Source organism: Polyodon spathula, chromosome 15 (genome assembly GCF_017654505.1).
Source record: "Polyodon spathula isolate WHYD16114869_AA chromosome 15, ASM1765450v1, whole genome shotgun sequence".
Classification (NCBI taxonomy): domain Eukaryota; kingdom Metazoa; phylum Chordata; class Actinopteri; order Acipenseriformes; family Polyodontidae; genus Polyodon; species Polyodon spathula.
In genome coordinates, this window is record NC_054548.1 from 25,378,417 (window position 1) to 25,394,410 (window position 15,994).

At 39.2% G+C, this 15,994-nt stretch overlaps 1 protein-coding gene across 1 annotated transcript in view; it reads right to left on the minus strand.

The window, feature by feature from the left end:
- LOC121327509 (vitamin K-dependent protein S-like) overlaps positions 1–15,182 on the minus strand; it is a 29,916-nt gene extending 14,734 nt beyond the window's left edge. The window contains exons 1-6 of the mRNA XM_041271580.1: positions 14,334–15,182; positions 13,334–13,491; positions 12,263–12,287; positions 10,556–10,645; positions 9,425–9,547; positions 5,104–5,232 (exon numbers count right to left, since the gene is read on the minus strand). Of these exons, the coding sequence (XP_041127514.1) occupies positions 5,104–5,232; positions 9,425–9,547; positions 10,556–10,645; positions 12,263–12,287; positions 13,334–13,491; positions 14,334–14,415 (607 nt within the window). The 5' untranslated portion in view covers positions 14,416–15,182. The remainder of the gene's footprint in view (positions 1–5,103; positions 5,233–9,424; positions 9,548–10,555; positions 10,646–12,262; positions 12,288–13,333; positions 13,492–14,333) is intronic.
- Between the last annotated feature and the right edge of the window lie 812 nt (positions 15,183–15,994).

Consider the following 15,994-nt stretch of genomic DNA (forward strand, 5'->3'; position numbering starts at 1 on the left):
TGCGCCGTTACCTGGATAGGACAGTGTCCTGGAGACAGTCCAACCAGCTGTTTGTCTGCTATGGGTCCCGCTCTAGAGGTCAAACCCTATCGAAGCAACGTCTAGCGCACTGGGTGTCAGATGCCATATGCTTGGCGTATGAACAGACAGACTCCCCAATGCCAGGGGAGTATTACGGGCCATTTTACCAGGGGCCAAGCAACTTCGTGGGTGCTCTTTCATGGCGCCTCCTTTAATGAGCTTTGCAATGCTGCTACGTGGACAGGTAGTCAGACATTTGCCCGTTTTTTTCCGCCTTGATGTTGCAAACCCAGTGAGGCCCTCTCTGGGCTCTAGGGTGTTGCATGCAGCATGCCCTTAGGCGTCATGCAGGCTCTGAGGCTATCACCGTGAGGCTGTACTGTCGGTAATCTGGAACTACGACAGCTTTGGTACGGCTTCTCATTCAGTAATGGTTGTCATTCCACTTGAAAGGGAATGTTAGGTTATCACCATAACCCTGGTTCCCTGAAAAGAATGACAATTTCGAAAATTGATTTCGAAAATGGCGATATGCTACTGTGATGATGTCCCTCTTCAGCAGGAGGTGGGAGGGACTTCCTCCTCACAGCAGGGCCCTGATAGGGCAGCTTTTTTATTTAAGCTCAGTGATTGACGGGTCAGAGAGGCTCTTCTCATTCGGTAATAGTTGTCATTCTTTTCAGGGAACCTGGGTTATGGTAATGGTATGGTAACGTTCCGCTTAAATATGAACATGGTTTTAAGGTAATATAGTAGTCAATAATTGTGGTAAAACCCTAGATAATTTACAGTAAAATATTTATCATGCATAACTGAAGGCGTGTCTCAAGATGGTGTCCACATCAATGCATGCTTATCTCAAGATAGCGTAATGATTTGTGCTTACCATAACTATCTTCAATTTGCTGAATCTGCTGACAGGACTTTATAAGGAAAAGCCTTTAGTGCAGTTTCAAGTACTGTCCTTGTGTTCCAAGGATTGTTATTTCCCAATATTAGTTCTAAATTGGGCCCCTAGAGCCTTATTTTATAAAATCCACTAGTACAAGCCAACCACTTTGTCTCAGCCACAAGTACAGACTATTCATATGTGACTATTTTGATCACTGTTGAAAACATGCCATTTTCAGTGCTCATTTATTGCTAGGAAGTGAATGTTCCTCCAGCTACTTCATCTGAAGCCCATAATATTACATAACTTACTTTAGTTCCGATTTCTGGAAAGCGACCTCATTTACTAGAAGTGGAGAGGAGATTAGCAGCTGTGGCAGCATTCTGCTGTTTGTATTTTGTCGCAATGAACCTAAAACCTGTTTTCCCTTGTGCAGGGGGCAATCATCTTTTTTGAGTGAAAGGTGTAAGCGGCACAGATAGATGGCTCTTTGATAGAAAGTTTACTTTATTTGAAGTCTTCCCACCGATGGTGGGAATGGGATTGTAGAGATGGAAGCCCTGCTAACAAGATTTAAGTTTTGCAGGTATCAGGCTTTTAAAGACACACAGGCGGTGGCTTTGACAGACCCATTGTGAGCAGAAACTGACCCAAGACTGACAGCTACTGGAAGCAGGCTGATCTTTGGGATGCAAAATGTGAAACTGCATGTGTGTTAAAATGTTGTAATAACTGTACTGTGTTTTAAAGAATATAAAGCCAGCAGAAATACTAAATAAATTGTTAAAACACACTGTTCATACAAATAGTTTTAATATGCTCTGTATTAACCTATAGTTATGTTTGAGCATTCTATATTACTGTTTATTCTGTTATAACAGCAGAAATAGTAATGGATCTTTGTAAGTCTGAGTAAAAAGGGAGCTAGGTTGGGGTCACGGTGACCAAGAAACACCTGTGAAATGAGCTAAGCTTGTCTTTGTCTGAGCTACTGGTGTCAAGGCTTATAACACTGAGCAGAAAGGCAGATGTGAGCATCAAGTTTCTTATTTAAAAAAAGAAGTAAGCTTGATCTGAAAGTAGTCTTTAAGCTAAACACAGGTATTCAAGAATAATTCAAATAGAATATAAGTGTAAATGTTTTATTATAACAGAAGAAATGTAAGAGTTTGAAACTAAGTGAATATAGTGCAGAAATTAACTTAAAGTAAAAACTTCAGTCAAAGCATAATGGTACCAGTCTGTGTCAGGCATATAGTAGGATCTGCCAAAGAGAATGTAAATAACTTGTTAACCTTGTCTTTGCTTGAAACAGAACAGTACCAGGCAGGGGGGTAATTGAAGGAAATAACTTTTTGGCAACTAATGCGAGTTTTAAAGTTTGGGGGGTTTGAAAGCCAAGGTTTCTATAATGAGTGATCTTTTACATATAAGAAATACCTCCTGGTACAAGAAAGGGGAGTTAGTGGTGAACTATATACAACTTCACTAAATCATAGAACTTAATGAAGACCTGGTAAAAACCAGTGAGGGGGAGCCATAGCATAGGACCATGTTATGCCATACACTTGAGAAAATGCTTACGGAAGAATCTTCTATTAATGATGGATGACCTCAACAGAGAAGCTGGTGGTTAAACTTGCCTGAACAGGATTTTTGTAAAAAACAGAGAGAAGCCAAGTTTAGTTTAAAGCATTGAATAGCTGTAATGGGACTGTTATATTTTGACTATGTTCTTGATAAACTGGATTTAAGTGAAAATAATTGGATATATAATTTCAGACTTTCGAAGTTTGATATGAACCTCCTACCAGCCTTTATCCAACATGACTCTGTTAATTGTTAAATCACATCTATACATGTAATGAAACCAACCTATTAAGAAGGATGTCTTATGTTAAAAGGGAAATATATTTTTAACCCAGGATTGGAATAGTTAAACCAAAATAGATGTTATATATATTAATCGCATCTTTCTATGTATTATTCATATACCTGTACTGTATTCACATTCATAATGTGTTCAGGTGCTCCCTAAAACAATAACATCAGGTCAAGAGTTCACCTTACATAGTTTGGTGATGTGGGAGAGGTGGACTATGGGATGATGGTTAATTGATCATACAAAAGGAGTTACCAGGTGTTTTAAAAATGTTATTTACTTAAAGGACAGGAATAATGTTTGAGATTTAATTAAGACTTCTGACGTAAAAAGTGAAGCAAAAACTCTATAAAAACCGAGGTAAAATCCTAGTCAAGTATCACTCAGCTTGCTAACTACAAGCTGATGTGATCCATGCTCTGAAGATCTCTGATCAAGCTGATTGTTGTTGGTGTCATAATTAGAAGTCTTTGCCTTTGAAGGCACTTTCTGTCCTTACATTATATTCTACACTTCCATATATATTTTTGGGAGGTAAGAACTATTTTGAATTTCTATCTCTTTTATATTGATGCATTGCTATAAGGTATAGGTTTTAACTGTGGAGAACTGAAATATTGGATGGTTTAGGATTTAGCGGTGGGCATTTTTTAGCTTTATGCACGCACAGCTTAAGAGCAAAACATGTTATAACCATAAACATATTGAAGTATTAATGCTATTATACCTGTTAAGACACTGGACCTCCCAAATTGCCTGTCAGTTGGGATTTGATGTAGTCTGTAACTACTCAATCCATTTTTAAAGCATTTAATAAACTAAAGGAGTACTGACTCTACTCTGATTCGTTAAAACTTTAAATCGAATGAGTCTGTGTGAGCTTCTTGATTATTAAAAATCATCTGGATACGTTGCAAGCCCAGTGCACAAACGATCCACTTACAGGAGTCCCAAACATGTATGTCCTCCTGAACATCTTCCCTGAGTTTAAAAGTATGCTTAGAGTTAAAAAAAACAAAGCGAATGCAATCTCGTTGTCAGTGCTTGACCCAGATATCAAAGTACACTCTAAAGCATGATTCGCACAGGACTAAAAAGCAGGTGTCCTCAGAGTAGCCTAGTAACTTCCCAGATGTGGATGCGTTTTCATCAACGAAAGTCAGTAAATTCAAAATGAAATGCGAATGCTGTGGCCAGATAAGTCGCTTTTGTGCATGATTTGTAAATAGTGAACCGGGTGTAAATAACTCATTTTGTTGTACCTTCTTTTCCAAAGACTAGAACAACCATTTTGTCCCTTGAGTGCACCATTAATCAAAGCCTACATATTTTTTTTCAATTATGTTTTGTATTTTCGCTTGTCCCCCATTTGGGTTGCACAATCGTAGCGTTTTATTGAACTGGAGAATCTCGGGACAGATCTACCAATTTTAACAGTTATGGTTTACTGTGAAGGCTTGAGGCGAACACCCTGGAAATGCTGTATCAACTGTAACATAACACTGACATGGTCGTTTTGCACAGGAGTAAAATGACACAGGACGCCTGAGTTTGAAATTTTACAGAAGGTGCTGATATCCTGTTAAAAGAATAATCAGAGGACCTCTGAAATTTGGTCATCCAGAAAGGGGGTGGAGCTCCAGTACACCAAGTCATCGACCTGGAAGGAAACGATGTGGTAGCCACGAATTGGAGGAGCTGTTGCACTCCTTAACCAAGGGGTCATGATATACTGTACAAAAGGGGACAGAGCGAGGTGATCTGTTTCTTTGCTATGGTATAACTGGAAGAAGTACTGTGTTGTGAACCATGAGTGTTTTGTTTGTTGTGTCTGAATTGTACTTGTTTGTTATTCAGATGGCTAACGTGATCCAGAGCAGTCGCCAAAGGCCAGAACTAAACCCGGACAACATTTGACTATTTCACGGAAAACTTTAATGACACCACGAGCACCTTAGCACTCATTGTGAACTTGTGTGTGTGTTTTGTGTTTCATGCGGGTGTTTAAAGAATGGGACTGTTTATTACTTCAGGACCAAACCCAAGGATTACAATAAGGCAATACACGCTGCTGCTTGTCATCAGGCAACTGGATTTAAAAATAAACCATCACTGCACCTGGATTATTGTTGTCTGTGTGTTTACTGATCGCCTGCACACTGTTAACCACTTTGCCAAAGAGGTACACTAGGGTTTTTGACAACAATATACGTGAGAATGCTTGTCTTAAAAATCTCACTGTGTTCCATACTGGTTTGAATGTATTAAATCATTGTATATCTATTGTCTAATACAGCAATCATCTTACCTGTGCAGGTCTGCTTGTCAGTTAGCAGGTAGTAGCCATCCTCACAGAGGCAGCGGAAGCCCCCAAGATCATTATAGCATTTCTGGTTACATGATGCAAGCGCTTCTGGGTCTTCGCATTCATTTATATCTAAACAAAAAAGAAAAAAATACTTTTCAGTGGACTTTGTTCACCTTAAAGAAAGCTCTATCAACACCGGGAATTACCTATAAAAGTTAATATAGCCACTGCAGCCCTAAATCAGCTCAGGTGCAAATGATTTGTTTGAAAGGTCACAAAATTAACTGCAGCCCTAAATCAGCTCAGGTGCAAATGATTTGTTTGAAAGGTTGCAAAATTAGTGAAATGGTTTCAGCCTGTGTATACTGACCCAACAAAGCAACAATGAAGACCAAGGAGCTTTTGAAACAAGGCAGAGATAAAGTGGTAGATAGGCACAGAGTAGGAGAAGGGTACAAAAAAATTTCAGGCACTGATTATCCCTCTTAGCACAGTGACGTCCATCATTAACACTAGAAGCCCCATGGCGGTCATTTTGGTGGTTTTTGGTTTTAAAATGTAATTTTCTCCAGTCGTGTAACACATACAGGGCTGCACGTTCAGGTACCTTTCTGTCCGTATGTATTAAATATTCTCACAAAGCATGAACCGCGGGAGTGCAGAAAAAGGAGATATATTACATTATACCTAAGGTCAGCAGTCACATTGACGGCCACACAGAAAACAATTGTATTTTGATTATACAGAACGGTATTCTACTTTATTATTTTTATTTACCAGTTCGCAGTGTGTTTCGCTGTAATCAGATTATCTCTACTCTGCCTGAGTGAATGACTGACATGCCATTGTTTTCAATCAGGCTGCTTGCCAGCTGCGCTGTTTTGGTCAAATAAATAAATACCAGAGTGTGGAGTTTTACTACACAACAAAATATGGAGTTGATGTTTTGGATCAGATGGCATGGAAGTATTCTGTGAAAGCTGGCTCCCGACGGTGGTCTGTTCAGGTGTTTTACAAGGTATTGGACCTAGCAGCCATCAACTCCTAGGTACTTTACAAAGAATGCACAGAGAAGAATCTACCAAGGAGAGAAAATATTTTACAGTTAGCACAGGAACTTTGCAAGAAGCATTTGGAACAGAGGGAGACTGCCAAGTGTGTACCCACAGCTGAAGCTGGCAACCCTGTTGAGAGCCACAAGAGACGCAGTAAAGAAGTGCAATAAAAATAAAACTTCGGCCTTAGTTTCAGGTAAAGGAATACCCTTTTCTCAAAAAAAGAGAAAAATAAATCACTTTTTTTTATAATTTCTTGTGCTGTGCGCTTCTGTAAAATGTTTTTTTTCTAAGTTTATTTATCTATGTTGTTCAGTTGTTTTTGCTTATTTGATAATAAACAGATTGCTTTTGAAAAGTAAAAAATGTACTGCTATCATTTTCAGTTTTATAAATATGTACCGTATGTTGTAAATTGATTTCTGTTCAGATGTTTATATTTTCTTGTTTTGATTTGTAAAATAAATGTATGTGTGTGTGTGTATATATATATATATATATATATATATATATATATATATATATATATATATATATAATTGCTTCGGTTGTTCAGATGTTTGTGGTGTACGCAATAAAAAATAAAAAAAAAAACAATATATTATACTATTTACAGTGTTTTGAATACAGCCGTCAGAAAGACTGCTGCAGGGCTTTTAGGTATGAGTATATCTCCGGTTCTTCAGTGTTAAGAAGTGGAAGATGCATCATATCACCCAGACACTACTCAGATCAGGACACCCTCCCAAACTGAGCAGCCAGGCAAGCAGGAAACTGGTTCGGGATGTCACTCTGAAGCCAACAATGACCTTGAGAGATCTGCAAAGTTCTGTGTCTGACATGGGAGTCAGTGTTCATACATCAACAATAAGCAGGTCTCTACACAAAGTTGGCCTGTATGGAAATTATCACTTTTACAAAATCTACCTGGACAAAACGATCTCGGTAGTGACTGACACTGAACTTTCTCCAGTGTGAATGTGTTATTCTCTCAGTGAAAACAAAAGACCTTTGCAGGCTAATTCGAAGATAAGGCTAATTAATAGATAAAGTGTTGTAGTGCGAATCATGTGTGCCGTATGCAACCACTGCAATCTTCACACAAACTGCAACCATGGCAACAGGCGTGAGGAGGTATATGACAGAGAGCAAAAAAATCTGAATCAACAACCTCCCTCTCGACCTGTGAGGGCACTGTACAACAGGAACTGTGTGCCTCGTACTGAATGGTTGGGCAGTTCATTCCAGGGGCAGTCAGAAGCCGGCCATTCAGGAAGGGGGCGGAGTCACGGTACCAGGAGTCCTCGCCCTAGTACGGTGAGTGAAGTTTCAGTCATGAATTGGAGAAGACATGATTGAACTAGCTATCGGAGGGGGCGGGGCTGAGGGTACTTTCGGGGGGCGTGACGTCGTAATCGGTTCCTTAGTTGTAGTTAAAGGGAGGAAACAAGGACGGTAGAAACGTGAGTGGAGTATTTCCTATTTGATGAACTGTCTGTGTTTGTTTTATCAGACGGCTAGAACAAAGCCACTTCGTTCTGAGGGTTAAAAGGAAGTCTGTCATGTAGAAGAGAGACAGAGCTTTGGTACATTAACTCATTGACCCAGAGGACAAATGACATGGCAGCTGCAGATCATAAAAAGCAGCTGCAATCGTTTACCAACGGGTCATGAGTGACTGTATTAATGTTATCTGTTCCTTTGTTTTTGGTTGTGTTATTGACCTGGAAGGACTTGTACTGTTGGTGAAATAAATAGTAAGTGTTTGTTTGTACTGTCTATTGTTGAGTGTATTCACTAGAAAGCTAACACATTCAGGAGCTGTCGCCAGAGGCCAGCACAAACCCAGAACAGCACTTCACTTGTACCACTGTAAAACTCAATTGCACCAAAATCACTAATTCACACAATAACCGGACTTGTGTATGTGTTTTGTGTTTAATGTGGGGATACAAGAACGGGACTATTATTTCAGGACCAGCTTGGGGGATTATAAATGTAAGTAATACATGCCGCTGTATTATTTACTGTTTGTTTCGCCATCAGGCACTAGACTTAAGGAAATAAAATATACAAACCTTTTCACCTGGATTACAATTGTCTGTCTGTTCTTTAATCACCTGCACACTATCAACCACTTTGCCACAAGCAGGCATTGAGAAAAAGCACAAAAAATATGAAGCAATTTACACTGGATAAGTTTTTGAAGAGAAAGGGCACGGAATTACTGTATTCAGCATGTCAGTGTACTTTTTATTTTTTCATTCTTTTAAATATACATTTTAAATGTTGCTCAGTGTGAAATTGTCTTGAAACTACTGTATGCTGTATAAAGATGTTTGGGTGTTTTTTCATTACTCTGATACAGCAAATTGCCAAACATTATTACAGTGAACAACCTGATCTAACAAATATTTCTCCAGGTCCCATGGGGGTTCGTTATAATGAAGTTAGACTGTGTAATTATATATATATACACATTATATATATAGTAATTGGAACAGCTGTACAAAGATAGTATAGATTGTGAAGATTTGTTTTACAAGAGTGTATTTATGTATTGAAGAATTTCACATTTAAAGTTATTCACAAAACTTTGTGATTATTTTAGGTCAAACAGTTGAACAAAACATTCCATAAAACAGTTTGTGGCAGAGCACAGCTCTGCCCTTTAGAAATTGGCAGGGATGGGGTTAAATTCCCCTACCTGCCTGGGTTCATTGTGTTCAGGTGGCTGGGGTTGATTAGATGATTAGTTTAATTAACGATCAATCAGCGCCCAGCCACCTGACATAAAAGGAGGCCTCTGCTTCTCATTAGAGAGGAGGGAGCTGAGGAAGCAGGTTGATGGTTTTTGGTGTGTGATTTTTGAATTTTGATAAATCCAGTGAAGGCATTGCCCAGCCTGGAAATTGTTATTTTTGTTAGTTTTGCTTTTTGTCTTTCTTTTTGTGTTTAAATCGCTTTGTTTTGGCCCTTGTGCCCTTTTATTTTTGTGTATTTATAATAAAATAATTATTTTGTTGAACTACAGACTGTCTCTGGGCCTCTATCCACTCGCCAGCCTGCCACACAGTTCTTAAAAGTTTTATGAGATATGACCACCATTACCACAACAATCAAAACATACAAGGCTGTCTTGAGTTCTACTGGGTCAACCAAATGTGAAACACTGTTACGGAGAGATTCACAGAGCACCTATGTCAGCAGGCCTGTGCACCCCCGCAGGGAGTCATACAGAGAACAGAAGGGGCTACAAGACAAACCTTCTTCACATCTTTCTCCACGCCATCCAGGTTTGCAGATGCAGTCATACCTGCCTTTCCCATCCACGCATTTCTCATAACCTTCTCTGTGGCAAGGGAGGGGAGAACACTGGTTGCTGATCTCTATGAAAAGATAATTATTTAAAATGCATTAAAAAAAGTATAACATGAAACATGTTTCAATTCTTCAGTTTCAGAACGACCCAGTTAAAAATGCTAGGAGCTGTCAATACAATCCTGACATTAAGTTGGTTAGCTGGATATCTGTGGCCACTTAAGTCAAGTGGCTGCTTACTCAAAGTGCCTAACTCATTCACATGCGAAAATAAAATCCATTGTGGTTTTTGTAAAATATCATGATATACAGGTGACCTGCTAGGCAGGCACATTCTGAAATGAGACATTGTGGCACATGTATTGAATTATACTCACTATTTGTCACTCTAAGTGCATGACAGCAGCTTTGTGGCATCACAATACATAACCTCTGTATAAGGATACATTACATGAACTCAGGCAACAATACAGTCAGAAATTCAACCCTACTACTGTATGTAATGTCACATATTTGTCAGTCTTGGCCAGGGCTTCTCAAACTCGGTCCCGGGGGGACCCCCAGTGGCTGCTGGTTTTCATTCCAACCGAGCTCTCAATTACTTAACTATACCCTTAATTTAACTGATGATTTGTTTAATTAGACATTTTTACTTGTTTTCAGCACTTTAACAGTTGCAGATTTCAAGTTAGCTATAACATTATATAAGTAACTGTTTAAGCGCTGAAAACAAGTAAAAAAAATGTCTAATTAAACACATTATAGGTTAAATTAAGAGTATAGTTAAGTAATTGCGAGCTTGGTTGGAATGAAAACCATCAGATACAGGGGGACCCCAGGACCAAGTTTGATATGAAATGCCTTACTGGTGCCATAAAAGGCTGAAGTGCAGGGATGGAAAGAAGACTCTCAATGCACAGCATTTTGGTCCATTCTTTGAATAAGACACACCTGAGCTTATTACCTATACACTGTGACTAATCAACCTGGAATGGGTGAACCCATTATGCAATAGGAGTCTTATTTCCATTCCCGAAGTCCATCAACTGCTTCATGTAAAGAAGAAATGCACTTACCCTTAACACAGGCTCTCAGGGTAGCCGGAGCCTCTGAACTCGGCGGCAGGGGGCTGTTTAATATTCCCACGCGGTATGAGCCGAGACAAGCTGCACAGCAAACATAATCCAAACTAGTTAGTTCAGCAACCAGGTTTAGGCCTTAGATTACAACCAGCTTCTTTTTACTTGAAATCTGCATCATCTAAACTGGAATCTAACAAATACAGCAGGTAAACTAAGGAGCGCTGCCTCCCTGAAATGTCTCCAAGACATAACAGGAGCTGTCTGACTCACAGGCCTTGAAAGAGACCGCAGTTAAAATGGCTGGCTTCAGCTGAACCCTGAACGGGACATCCATTAACAGTCTTGTATGACTAACTGAAAGGCACAGCGTCTAGCATGGGAGTGGCAGTCATTAGTGCAGACAAGATTCACTCAGGGAGAGGTAGACAGACAGGTAGGTAGGCAGGCTGCCCATTCTCACTGCTGTAAGTAACTCACCATGGAAACCAGCGTTTGAGAAGTTCAGTAGGGCCTACTGAACTGACCATTAGGCTCTGTCACAATTCCATATGAGTGTGTAAAATAAGTGCATGTGACAATATCTTAACATGCAGGATGCTAATAAAAAGCCTGACACATACAGCTTCTAGTTCCACCTTGGTGTTAGGTGATTTTAAATGTTAATATATTTGAATAGTGTTACTTTGGTTTGACACTACACCTATAAAATTTCATCGGTCTGTAAGCGTCATCCTGCTACAGCACGTTTAACTTGTTTCCCCTGACACCGTGCAGTTTTTAAAGAAATACATGTTATAGAAACATCTTTTACTACACTAGGTTAAAGAAAGTTCCCAGTTTGCTTGCCGTGTCTTTCACTGCTTTTCTTCCTTGGTTACTTCACCACAGCAGTGTCTTCTGGGTCAAAGCATGTTATTGGCAGTCAGTCAACAGGGGAAACAGCTGATTGGTTACTGACAGGCTAGAAGCCAGTGAAGGGGTGGGGACAATATCACCCTCCAAAAAATGCTAAAAAATGTGTTTCTTTCAGAACTGCACATTTAAGACCCGTATAATGAACGGAGGTGCATGGTGGAGAAAATGTATGTTAGCTGCAATTACTTTAAACAGGAGTGGTAAAAGAGGCCATAGGTAATACCGGAAACAGACAGCTGCAGAAGTGAAGGGATTTAAAAAGAACCATTCCTGCTCTCTGTGTAAAAACAGCACACATGCTATTTGCCCCTGCAGTATCAGTTCTTACTGGGTATGACCGGAGAAACAGAAATACACATTGTGCAAGTCACTTATGAGAGGTCTGTATGCTAAATATGTTCATATTGGTACATCTGTCTGCATTATGTTATTGCTTATCAAATTGTCGAGCCCCTACTCTTTGACATACAGCTCGTTACCGGTGCTGCCTGTGCTTGAGCAGGTCTAATTGCAAGAATAGGATGACATGCAGGTTATTTTGGCTGCAGTTCACAGGACATTTGCCTTTTTTTACTTTACACTCCATGATGAATGGAGAGAAAATGCTGGATAAACAAAGTTATTAATATAAGTGATTACTATAAGTAACCGGATTACTAAGTAGTAAACTACAGCATCCCAACATCAAAATGTCCCAGACTAATGAAGTGTTTACTTTACTCGCATCCTCGTTTTTCACTTGAGATACAGAAATACTGAAAGGCAAAGCGGATGTGTCACACTTACCAACATACTTAGGATAGAAGTAATCCTGGGTAAATAGAAAGAAAATAAACAAAATCAGCTCTCAGAAAACATATTACACAAATGACATTGCCTTATTCTGCACATAACATACAATATGCAATTATCTACTGTACACTAATAAAAACTCTCCAATGTTTTTTCACTGAATATAGTTTAGCCTTATAGTTGTCTATAACCACTACTGTTTGATTATATTACACTGATAAGTAACATTTAGACATATTAAATGGACTAAAATCATTGATTAGATCCCACACACACACACACATATATATATATATATATATATATATATACACACACACACACACACACACATATATAGATATATATATATATATATATATATATATATATATACATACATATATATATATATAATATATATATATATATATATATATATATATATATATATATATATATATATATATATATATATATATATATATATCCTGAAATACAATTCTCTCCATAGTAGTGGAACAGGTTATAAGACGGTAGCATGTTTCCCAATTGCCCTTTAATGCCATTACACCAGCACTTGCATTCTCAATGCGGAGCACACAGACTCCAAAGCCTCTTCCCTACGGCTCCTGACTACACTGTTACAAAAGGGGAGCACTGTATTTCATTTATTTACCACCGCTATTTATTTTTCCCAGTCATATAATCTTTGCATGTTTATTTTACTTTAAATTAGACATGCAGGTACTCAATTCCTGTGCTTTAGTTCAGATTCACCCCAATGGTATAGCAGCAATCAGTCCATGTGCACAGCAGTGCGATCCAGAGTTTAGTATAGGTGTGTCTTATTAACCCCAACCTGGAATGGCTCAAAGTGCTTTGCAAAGGAGATCTTATTTCCAACTTTGTTTTGCGATTCATTACTAAAGGACATCGCTTTGGTGTTGACAGGACCCAAGACCTTACCGGTATAGTAGATCAGGCCTCAAATTGGTCAATATATATATAAATAAAAAGATATCCTTAAAGCTAAATCAACTGGGCTGTTTGAAGCACTCGCTTGAACCCTTATGGGATGCTTACTGTCTCAGAGTCGTTCTCAAAGACTTCCCTGGCTTCTTCCTTGTTGCACAGCTCCTCGATACACTCCCTCTCCAGATTCCCTTTCCTATGTTCTTCAAATAAAGAGTTGGCTCTTCGCCTTCTCGTCAGGAACTGAGACGCATGTCTCTGTGACAAGACTTGTGTACAAAAAAAAAAGTTAAAAGAAAAGCATTACCATCATATATTATTCAATATGCTTTTCAAAAACACACAGCTGGATTGTATTAGATCATTTTACATCATGATAAAACCTGTTGGATTGCATCAACCAACTGCCTATTTGTATGGAGTAATCACGGCATCATCCCTAAAAATAAGTGTTTGATGCAATCCACGGTTTTTCCCCAGTGCTATAAAATGGTCTAATATAATCCAGCTGCAGTTTAGCGATCATGGATTTATCAAACTGACCCTTCATCAAGTAGACAAACGTTTTAGCTAGTGCCTTGATCGGTATAATTGATGAGGCCACCAACCAAAACATGTACCTGCTTCACAAAGTGTTCTCTAAATTATACCCTACAATTGCAATGAAAGTCGATGAAGTACGAACTGACTGCATTAATAGTTTCAGTCCGAACTTGCACAGCAGAGCAAAAAGTATTATTGCGCTTAACATCCAGAAGACACTAAAAGCTGTGCATAACAATGTTAATCTGAATGTTTTCGAATAAATGTTGCATTCTAATGTTTTTATGAATACGTTTACAGCTTCTTCAGAAATAATGTCCAAAAGGAATGACTAAAACCGTTACTTTCTGTTATTTCACCAGCATCACAGTGTAAACTACAAAAATAAGCATTGACACAGCTCATATACGGTACCAGCAACTAATGTATTCTTTCAAAAGTTATTAAAGTATTTTGAAACTCTTATGACAGAAGAAAAGCAATCAACGTGCTCGACACAGATTATTTGTTAAATCATTCGAAACTTGATGGAGTAGTTTCATTTTACCTTTGTCGATGTTTTACTTACACTGGTGCGTTTCGCAAAAAGCAAGCGACAAAATTAAGAGGCACCCCACAGAATCAAGGAACAGCGTCTTTTTTCTCCACATTATTAGTCACCAAAAGAAAGACAAAGCAACTGTTGTAGGTAAAGTAGCCCTCGGATTCAGTTTCCTAGACTCGGTTAATTGTTTCACTCTGTCGGTATTTTCTGTCAGATAGAGAATGCTTTTCTCTTGTTTGGAGGTTGGGAAACATGCAGCAACTGGACTCACAATAGGAAGGGGGGAGGACTGGAGTGCTGCTGGCAACAGACTTCAGCAAACCATGCGCACTGTCCTGGGCTTAAACCACAGCCAACGAATGCGTTCCTGGAAGCGGTATAGATGGAAAACAAATCTGGGTATCACTAACTTGTTAAAACCAATCGTTGGGCAGCAGCGATTACTGAAACCACAACCCCCCCCTCTGATATAAATCAAGTCCTATATGTAATTGTGGAAGTGTAAAATGACAAATATGCAATTACACAGGCCAGACTTGGTCATTTCATTGTCCTCCTGACTAAATATGGCACGTCACCAGCTTTTTTGTACTTTGACGACTGGTTTCACAGAACCAGATAAACTGGCACTAGTTTTGGACTTCCTAACCTAAAGTAACATTTAGGAAGTCCAAGCCTAGTGTTAATCGGGGGTCTCTGAAAACAGCCGTAACAAGTTTGGTAAAGAGATGTACAGTACTACGGTTATTTGGAGAAACTTTAAATTCAATTGAAGTGCGTAATTGTTAAGCTGACCATGTAACTCCAATCCCAATGCATTCTGGTAATCGTAGTCCTGCTTCTCGTAAAGGTAAGATTGTTACCTGAGACAGGTAAAACGTACCAGAATGCATTGGGCTGCGAGTTGAAAAGCCTGAACTGTCCCAAACTGTCTCGCTGAACACAGAGCCATATGGCCACCTTATTAATTGTATACATATGGTTTATATAAAAAATACTTCACCAGGGAATACTCCTGAAAGGGTTTGCAGTTTTCAATACTTGACAACAATAGAGGCACCATTACTTCTTAAACAGCTACAAAGGTGATGTGCCTTGACCGGTTCATTCAGTTTTCATTATTTTATTAAAAATATCACCTCGGGTAAAATACTGTAAATTAAACAATTAGTGCTGTATTAACCTTAGTTGAGCTTAGCAGAGCTACAGGCACCAAGGGTTCCATAGGGCTGGAAAGCTTAATGTCCGATGGCTAAAGCTACCCATTGCCTGTGTGGATTGCTTAACTTGGTACCACACATTCTAACCTCACATAATTCAGATACCGTTAAGACGAGGCATATCTGATATCACACAATGGTTCATTTTGAACTCTTGCTGCCCTCGTTTGGTTCCATTTATATGGGTATGGGTGTGGGTACAGGTGGGGGTATGGGTATGAGTGTGGGTACAGGTGGTGGTATGGGTATGGGTACAGGTGGGGGTATGGGTATGGGTGTGGGTACAGGTGGGGGTATGGGTATGAGTGTGGGTACAGGTACAGGTGGGGGTATGGGTATGGGTGTGGGTACAGGTGGGGGTATGGGTATGGGTGGGGTGGGGGTTGTTTTTGGAAACTTCAACTGACTATGGCCTGTGCTGCTGTCTGGACTGAGTTTGTTCAGCAGGATGTGTGAAAAGGAATG